The sequence below is a fragment of the Helianthus annuus genome, chromosome 2, assembly GCF_002127325.2.
Source record: "Helianthus annuus cultivar XRQ/B chromosome 2, HanXRQr2.0-SUNRISE, whole genome shotgun sequence".
In the NCBI taxonomy this organism is placed as follows: Eukaryota; Viridiplantae; Streptophyta; class Magnoliopsida; order Asterales; family Asteraceae; genus Helianthus; species Helianthus annuus.
In genome coordinates, this window is record NC_035434.2 from 173,784,320 (window position 1) to 173,794,193 (window position 9,874).

Here is a 9,874-nt window from a genome sequence, read left to right on the forward strand (position 1 = left end):
GAATACTATTGTTTATGGAAAAAAAAATTGGTAAAAATAAATTTAAGGTTAAAATGAGTTATATAAGAAGATAAAGTTAAAAGATGAGGATATATGAAAACTTGAAGTTAAAAAAATAAGGGTAAAATGATTATCTTGTCGTTTGTTTTGAATAAATTAGGTATATTAGATATTATAGCTATTTTGTAAGGGCGTATATGATATTTTTAGTTTTGGTTGGGTATATATGAAATTTTACAAGTTTATACGGGTACATACGAAATTAATCCAAATATTAAATATGAATATTTATTTTGACAGGTTTTTGATGTCTTTGTATTGTGGAGTGATGGACTCAAAGCTGGGGCTTTGAGTATTGAGGATCTTGAATTGTTGAAAAGAAATCTTAAAAAAAAAAAAAAGAAAACGAAGGTGCTTCCGACCGCACAAGATATAAATGGGTTTCCTTACATCCATCGTTTGGGCTCGTGTGTTGGTGTGATGATGCAAAGCTTGCTAATGAATTTGAGAAGTTGAATAATATTTTCTTTTTTTTTTTTGTTTATGTGAACTTACTGATGAAGAAATGGTGATGCTTGAAGTGAAGATCTCTTTTCTTATGAAAAATCTTGGAATTCCCGCTCTTTCGGAGGTTGTCATTCTTTCTCACGTCTTCTCTGATATGGCAAATCTTTACTGATGTAAACAACTTATTATCTATCTAGTGCAGGTTGTTACTCGTGAAGCAATATATAACAAACAAGTAGACAATAGCTATGAAACTTCATTGGTGAGCTGGGTCCTTCCTTACGCTCAACGTTACATTTCTAATGCGTATCGTGAAAGATATCTTCAACTCAAGCTGGCTGGATTTGAAAAAATAAATCGGCTGCAGATTGTTGTTGTTGAAATGTTGCATTATAAGAATGTTATAAAGAGGTCGAAATTGGTGTCAAAGAAGAGACATGATTGTATCTGCCTTCTTCGGGTATCATACCTTTTACATATGAACTAGTGGGGTTCCCCGCGCTATGTGGCGGGAACTCGATCAGTATTGTTGTGATACCGGATTGTTATGGTATCGACATTGGGTCGGAATCGGTTCAATTTGTTTCGTCACGATACATATACGGTATTGGCACTCGTATCGTTTACGATACCAAGAAACACTTTATTTTGAATATAACTCAGTTTTCAATAAAATTTATACCAGAACATATTGCATATTTTAGAAAAACTTAACTAATGAACGCAACTTATTAGAGTAAAAACAAATTAAATGAATTAAGTATATTATTTATAGTGTAAACGGTGAAACAAAAAGTTAACAAAAACCTCTTTACGTAACGTACTGACCTTTAAATATAATTTTTATTAAGTAAAAAGTTCTTATTATTCATCTTTTTATTAACTAAATAACTGATATACTATGTTTAGAGATAAGTATCTCATGTGAAATAAAAAAATAAAAAAAAAATTTCGTACAATATATACAAATCTAAAATGTCAAGTGATAGAACCAAAAAGTAAACTGTTTGAACTAAACTGTTTTTGTATTGATACATACAGGATGAGATTTTGTTTGTAACTCGTAAGTCATATATATTCTCATTCGATATTCATGGAGCTTTCTCGTTTTTTGGTCAACGGGGATCCTGAACTACACTTGGCAAATTTTCTTCACATGATTACATCTATGAATGAATCGGGTTCCACAGAAAAACAAATAGAAAGTTTCCTCTTGAATAGCCAGAAGGTGCCAAAACTATCGGATGAAGAACCAGTATGGTCAATTCAATCTATGGGAGTCATGCCATTGAATACGGTGACATCAGCTACGAAAGGTGTTCCTAAAAGAACCGTTAGGCCCAGTTCATCATCCCAAAGTAACAGAAGCCGGAACCCCCCTAAATCTGTTTCCTCGCGTGCTAATAAATCAAAGATGCAATATGCCATTAAGCGAGTTGATCTAAATGTACCAACTACTGATGACGCAGAAAGTCGAAATGCTTCTATACGTTTGAACCATGAGGGTCATGGTGGAACCAACACGGTTGATTCAGTCCATGCTAAACATGGTTTGGTTGACCAAGATGGGTTTTTGGGTCACGGAGGAACAAACGCGGTTGACACGATCATTCTCGAACATGGTTTGGTTGACCAAGATGGTTCTTTTGGTTTTAGCCAGAAGGACCAGCTTTCACATGGCACAGTCGATATGAAACATGCGTCTCTTACAGGGAGACGTGGTGAGGAATTGGCATTTAACTACTACAGAAACAAGGGTATCAAAGTTGTGAAATGGGTAAATGAAGGTAGTGAAACCAGGCTACCCTATGATATTGAAGTTTGTGAGGATGAAAACCCGAAGGAATACATTGAAGTCAAAACAACCGATTCTAGAACAAAGGACTGGTTTGAGATATCAGTTAGAGAGTGGCAGTTTGCAGTTGAGAAAGGTGAATCTTTTAGCATAGCTCGTGTTGTTTAGTCAGGTGATAAAAGAGCTCGAGTCGCTGTATTTAAGAATCCTGCTAGGCTTTGTCAGCTTGGTCAACTGAAACTGGCTGTATTGATGTCAGAGAAGCACACGGATGAGTTTGTTCTCTATTGATATTTGTGTTAACTAGCAGGTTTGTTTTGAATAATATTCTACGGTTTATTATATTATATATCATTGGTTTGAGATATATTCATAGCATACCGTAAATATTCATTAGACCATTCATTAGACCATCCATATTCATCATCATCCATAGTGACTTTTTTTACATACGAAGTCAACAACACTTTCTTTGAATAAAAATTCTGTCTAGACGAGAATTGTGCTACTGTTGCTGCAAAACAAAGCCGCTACACGTTGTCGGTCTGAGACGTGCTGTTCTATCTTGCTGGTTATCCCTTGAGCCGCTCCGCCGCCCAAATCTGACTACGGTCTCTGGCGCCGGCTTTTCATTGAGCCGTTCCCTCTTGTAGGACTACGGTCCTCTAGCCACCAGTCAAGCCGCCTCCGTTATAGGACTACGGTCCACCACAGCCGTGCTGCCGCTCATTATCGCTGCACCGCATATGTTGCTTGCAGCAAGATTATGGGATGATTTAAAATCGTGGATTGTCATTCATTGGAGATTATGGTATGAAGAATACAAGATCATGGAACTCTGGCTGAAGTTTTAATCGAAATCCAAGACTTAGTTTTTTAGGGATTATTATCGTTCTTGTTTTCATGTTTTGTTTTCTCGGTTTAAGCTTTTCGTTTCCTTCCTCCACGACTGCGGGGGAGTATTAGACTGTGAGCCCATAGGCCCACCTTAGGTTTCTAGGGTTTCTAGTATTCTGTATATATTGTAATCGTCAATTTTGTGACAAACATATTTACTCAAAACTGAGTCTTACAATTTTCAAGCAACATTAACATCCTCACACCCATTACTTAAAGGTGTGTGATATTTAAATGTAATAAATTGATGTTCGAGAACATTCCCACGCAACGCACATGTTTACATCTACCATTTAAATTTTTACACTATAATTAAAAAAAAAATCTGGATTTTTTATTTAGCTTTATTTCTAAACATGCCACGAACTCTGATGCTCTAATCATAAATATTACTCTGTCGATCTTATTAAGAATCTTATGGATTTTTTAGTTATTCAGTCACTAAATGTTCTGAGTTGACTTTAGAGATCGATCAGAACATTGACATTAAGCTGATGCAAATTTGATCAGAATGAGTAATAAAAAAAAAGAATCCAGAATTTTTATTTAGCTTTCTAAAGTACGTGCCACGATCTAAGATGCTCTAATCATAAATCACTGTCTTATTAATAATCTTCCTGGACTTTTTTTTATTTTTTATTTTTTGTTAACTATATTGATTTCAGTTAACCAAATTGCAGATCTTCATTTCGAGATCGAGTATAAGATCGGCATTTAGCTGATACACATTTGATCAGAATGGCAGATAAAAAACATGTAAAACATACAGCCATTTACCAAGCTGCATTAGATGATAAAAGGGGTTATGTTAGTAAATTAATGTCCGATGGACAAGAAAGCCTCTTGACGGAAAGGATAACACACTTTGGGGATACGCCACTACACATCGCCGTGGGGACGAATCGCTCCAATCGTTTCGTCAAGGAGCTTGTGGAATCTATTGTTCCTGCGGATAAAAAGGATACCGAGTCAGAGAGGCTAAAATGCTTGTTTCAGAAGAATGATTATGGAAACAGCCCCCTCCACATCGCTGCTATGGTTGGAAATACGGATGCTACAAAGCGTTTGGTGGAGCTCGATGAGACAGAGGCACTTGTTGAGAATAAGGACGGTAATAGGCCATTGCAATTGGCCGCCTGGCATGGAAATAAAGAGACGCTAGAATACTTGTTGACAGTGCCAAAAGAGGGAGGAAGGTGTCTATACACTGGAAAAGCTGGCGGTGATCTCATTACTCGCACAATTATGGCTGGATTCAACGGTAAGTCACATATATACGGATCACGTCCTACCAATGGGGTGGTGGTTTATTGGCAAAGACAAAGCCTTTAAACACCCACCTAAGGAGGGGAAGTCTTGGGTTCGAATCACACAGATAGGAGTGAATAAAATAATTTGCCGTTCAAAAAAAAAAAAATTGTAGATTATATCCTAATTAAGACAATGCCTTCACACATTAAACACAAAACCTTTCAATCTTTCATGCATGTTTGGTTTAGCTTTTCAAATATAGGTTGAATTTGGTGATGCAGATCTTGCGTTAAGAATAATCAAGGACCACCCAGACATTGTGTTTGAAAACAACAGTGAGCAGGGCCAAACGGCTTTGGAAATATTAGCTCAAAAACCCGAAAATTTTGCAAGCGGGAGGAGTCTTGGATTTTGGGGACGTTTTATCTATTCATGTAAGTAAGCTTTCTTTTAAACTATGTATCTTGGGATAATCATGAAAATTAGGCATTGCCTTTCTCTATTTTCAAATAAGTTAAGCCAAAACCCATAAGAACTCATCAATCAATGAAAAAAGCCAATGCCTATTTTAGTCAACGTGCTTATATTTTCATGATTTCCCAAATATCTCTATATTACATTAACTAGGTTAGAAATGAAAAGGAAAAAAATGAGTTTATAATTATGCAACTTATACAGATAATTACGCTACATATACAGATAATTATGCAACCCATGCAATAATTATGCACATACATCAATACAGTGACGGATACAGGAATGTTTTCCACCAGGTTCCTTTTGGTAGATTTTCACTAATTCTCACTATTTTTTTAAAACAAACAAAATTTCCATTACTTTTTTCATTTTTTTTCCAAACTAAGGGGGTTCCCGGGAACCCCCAAAACACCCCTGGATCCGCCACTGCATCAATAAGCAACTTATCAAAATAATTACGCAACACATATATACGTAAGATTTTAATTTTTTAGATAAAATATAATAAGACTATACTAAAATTGAAGAAATTAAAGAGAATAAAATGTTCTATTGATTTTATAGTGAAGTTTCTTTTTTAAATAATATCAAGTTTATATAAATGGAAACACATTTTTTTAAAAGAACTCATTCAAATTTATATAAATGGAAAACACATTTTTTTCAATGAACTCGATCAACTCCATGATTATCTTAAAGCCTTTCTTTTTCTATCCTCAAACCCATGTAATACATGGGTCTATAACCTAGTTTCTTAATAAAAAACTTAGTGAGCGGTTTAGGTAGGTGTGTTGTGGCTGTCTACGTGGACTACCACATAGGCGAAATTTCATAGTTCTCTTTTGTTTATGGTTTTTAATTTTTAATGTTTCCGTGTTTGTGTGGTGCAAGTGATACCTATGAACAACAATGAAGGAGCTACTGATTCAGTAGTGATATCAATAAACAACAATGAAAGAGCTACTGATTCAAAGGAATCCTTGTCAAGGATTTTTAGAAAGGTATAAGGCTCTAGTTTTCATTTATATCTAATATACTACTTGAAACCCCAAATGTAACCCAATCTATCTTTATTCTACAAAATGACACCAAGAATATCTTATAAAAAAGTAACCCGGACACCTAAGATTTTCAAGTTGGAGAACAAAGGCATGTTAACCTCATGCAATAGTTATAATCGCTTTAAAGGCGTGTTTATAACCATGAGTATCTACTTATTACATCCTAATGTTTCGAAGGTCTTTAGGATTGCATATCAGGTGATAGGCGGTTTCAGATAACCAATTTGTATTCATAATATGGAGTCTAGAAGGAATATAATCACAACGTACCGGTGTTTTTAATTTTTTTTGACATATTCTCTTGAACAGTGTATTGCTGGATTTCAGAATGCCCTTGGATGCATAGGTACGCTATATGTGCCATTATATAATTGTGTATGGTTTTGTGTAGAAATTTGTTGTATCTTTAGCTAATTTAGCAGTGCCACCTTGATTTCTAGGTGGCTTTGCTTGCTAATTACATGTAAGTTGCAATAGGAGAAGGGGAAGGGGAAGGGTGGCTGGGGGTGAGTTTGGACCAAATCTAACAAGCAAAAAGTGAAGTCGCAGTGGGGTGGAGCGACTTTCACTTTTTGCAAAATCTCATTCATTTGCTATGTACATAGATCTAGTTGTAGTCAGTGGCGGATCTAGGATTCGCGCCAAGCGGTAACGTTTTATAAATAAGCGGTAACGAAATCGAAAAAACGTCAAATTTTTCCAAAATTTACACTACCGCCGGAACGCCAAGCCGTAGCGGACGCCACCCCTTAATATAGAGTACATCCGCCCCTGGTTGTAGTTAGCAAAACGACCTAGAAATAAACTAAGGTGGTGTTACTAAACCACCTAAAGATACAATAAATTCTTGTATGTATAACACTACCCTCTTCAAAGTTTGACATATATACTATTTGTATATGTAGCTCCAATAGTGAAGAGGACCTATGATATCAAAGTAAATGAAAACAGGAGCAACTTACTTGTAGAACGTATATGCAAAATTGTTATTGAACAAGGCGATCACGATAAAGCTTGGACGATTTTAGGATCTGCATTAGTTACAGCTGTCAAATACGGAACTCATGAGCTTATTGAAGAATGCATACTAACCTACCCAAGCATAATCTGGTATGATGGTGATAATGATAGGCGGTTCGATGAACCCAAAGAACGGAGAGGTTATAGGTTTAGTTTGTTCCTTGAAGCCATAAGGCACCGCCAAGAACGAGTGTACAATCTTGTGCACCAAATGTCAGGCCACAAAGTATTTGCAGCAACACCACATGATGGTTTAGAAAATGCATTACATATAGCTGGAAAGTTAGCTCCAACTCATCGACTTGATGTTGTGACGGGTGCAGCTTTGCAAATGCAACGTGAGCTTCAATGGTTTCAGGTGATCTTTATTCTAGCCTAGGCATAAAGACAATAGTTGCTTTAATTTTGTTCTTAACAAACACCGCACATCTTCGTGTAGGAAGTCGAAAAACTTATAACAGAACTTTCCTATAAAGAAGCTGAAAACAAAGAGGAGAAAACACCAAGAATGCTTTTCACCATAGAACATAAACCGTTACTAAAAGAAGGGCAACAATGGATGAAAGACACAGCATCTTCATGTACTGTGGTAGCAGCTCTCATAGTAACAATGGCATTTGCAGCGGCATTCACTCTCCCAGGAGGCAATCAAGATGATGGCACACCGATGTTCCTAAACTTCAACACATTTATGCTTTTTATTGTATCAGATGCCATTGCTTTATTTTCTTCGTCAACCTCAGTGTTGACGTTTTTAGGGATTCTTACTTCCCGATACGCGGAAGCTGACTTCCTTTACGCCTTACCAAAAAGATTGACAATTGGACTTATTTCGTTATTCATATCCATAGCAGCAACTATGATTGCATTTAGTTCGGCTCTTGCACTTATGCTGAAACATAAGGTTACATGGATTGCAGCTCCACTTGTTATAGCTACGAGTATTCCGGTGTGTTTATTTGGCTTGTTGCAGTTTCCTTTACTTGTGGAGCTAGTTAAGTCCACATATGGAAGAAGCATTTTTCACCGGCAGAATGATCGATTGATTCACTAGCTCTTTGTATATATATATTGCGAACATCAAAACACAAATACGAGAAGGGTTCATTAAATATCACTACATGTTTTGTACGAATACATGTTTGTATTATTTGAATCACAAATAATTCATTTTAAGTTTTTAATTTGAAATGTCACAAGCAATGATGGAAACCATTTTGAATTAGGCCAACTTTGAAAGGAACGAATCTCTCATTTTCTTTATTCTTTGGTGTAAGTTACTTGGTTATGGAGAGTGGAACGATAGCGACCACCGAACATCGAATGCGTGAGAAGGCAACTTCTTGTTGCTGGCAGGCAATCAAACGATTGGTATGAGGTGGAAGGATCTGTCACAAAATGCATTATACCGAATCTGTTGTGTTTGTGCAGCAGCTGTGGAGAAAACTGTTGGATAATCTTGATGAATTCGGGTCGGATACGGGTCAAGTCGGTTACGGTTCAGGAGCTAGATACGGGTGAGCAGAAGTCTTTTTATTAGGCACATGTTTTTAGTGTTTTTAGCAAGTCATGGTTAGTTTAGTAGCCGGGATGTATGCAAACCTTACATCTGTTCCTAGGATTAGAGAGGTTGCTTCCAGAGAAACACTCGGTTCCAAAACAAACATAGCTAAAAGTAGAGAAATCGAAGCCGCTAATAACAAAACAAGTGATGCATATCGGGAAGTGAGAATCCCTAAGAACAAGAAGAAAATAATGCAACGGCATCTGATACGATAAAAAGCATAAATGTGTTGGTGGTTAGGAACATCGGTTTACCATCATCTTGATTTCCGCCTGGGAGAGTGAACGCAGCTGCAAATGCCATTGTTACTATGAGGGCTGCTACTACAGTGCATGAAGATGTCGTGTCTTTCATCCATAGCTGCCCTTCTTTAAGTAAATCTTTATGTTCATCAGCGAAAACCATTCTTGGTGTTTTCCCAGCGTTGTTTAAAGCTTCTCTCACGGAATGATCTACAAATTTTTCGACTTCCTACATGTTAAGAACAAAAACTAAGCAACTACCATTTTGATCACTAATAGTTCTTAATCCATGTGGCTCGTTTTATTTAATATGGGTCAAGACAGTATTTAAGTTTATCGGGTCGACTTGAAATGATGTTGTAGTTTCTGTATAGATGAACCGACGTAGCAGTTTCAACCAATGGACAAGTAAGGGGACCGATTCGACAACTGGTCAGATTAACTATTAAAAAAAATGGTAATTAGCTTAAATGAGAAATTATGATCATTGAAGCTCACCTTAAACCATTGTAGCTCACGCTGCATTTGCAAAGGAAAATGTCCAAAAGGTTTAAGAATTATAAAAAGACAGATAATTTTGACTATTGATTGCATTCATGTCAGACTCCATGTTATGAATTTAAAGATTTTAACTTTCACGTGTTTATCCCATTTGTCTTTGATACATTTGGTACCCTACCCCGGAGGCTGTGGAATTCCTGAACAGGGTCCAGCGGGTTGTGAATAGTAATTTCTCGACCCATAAGAGTCGTTTCGTCTTTAGGATGATCGGTTTTGCAACTCAAAGAGGGGGTTATGGCGCAAGTTGTTGCCCGTTTACCTATCATTCGTTTATAATTTGTTGTTTTGACATTTTAATAGTGGGGAATTGGCCTGTAATAATCTCACCTAGACCTTATTGGCCATTAATAATCCCACATCAGAATATTCCCCCCACCAGTCCCACATTTCACATATTTTTCCTACAATGGTCCCCCGTTAAAAAAAAACTTAACGGAGTTAAGCTTTTTTCCAAATTACAAACAATTTTTTAGGTCTTTTGATCAGAACGATGATACGA

General features: G+C 36.6%; 1 protein-coding gene across 1 annotated transcript; it reads left to right on the top strand.

Moving 5' to 3' along the window:
* Positions 1-3,902: 3,902 nt before the first annotated feature.
* On the top strand, positions 3,903-8,192 carry LOC110927372. The gene is made up of 6 exons (XM_022171050.2): positions 3,903-4,460; positions 4,732-4,884; positions 5,819-5,928; positions 6,298-6,334; positions 6,894-7,366; positions 7,448-8,192. The coding sequence occupies exons 1-6, from the start codon at positions 3,938-3,940 to the stop codon at positions 8,060-8,062; spliced, it is 1,911 nt and encodes a 636-aa protein (XP_022026742.1). The 5' UTR covers positions 3,903-3,937; the 3' UTR covers positions 8,063-8,192.
* The last annotated feature ends 1,682 nt before the right edge of the window (positions 8,193-9,874 follow it).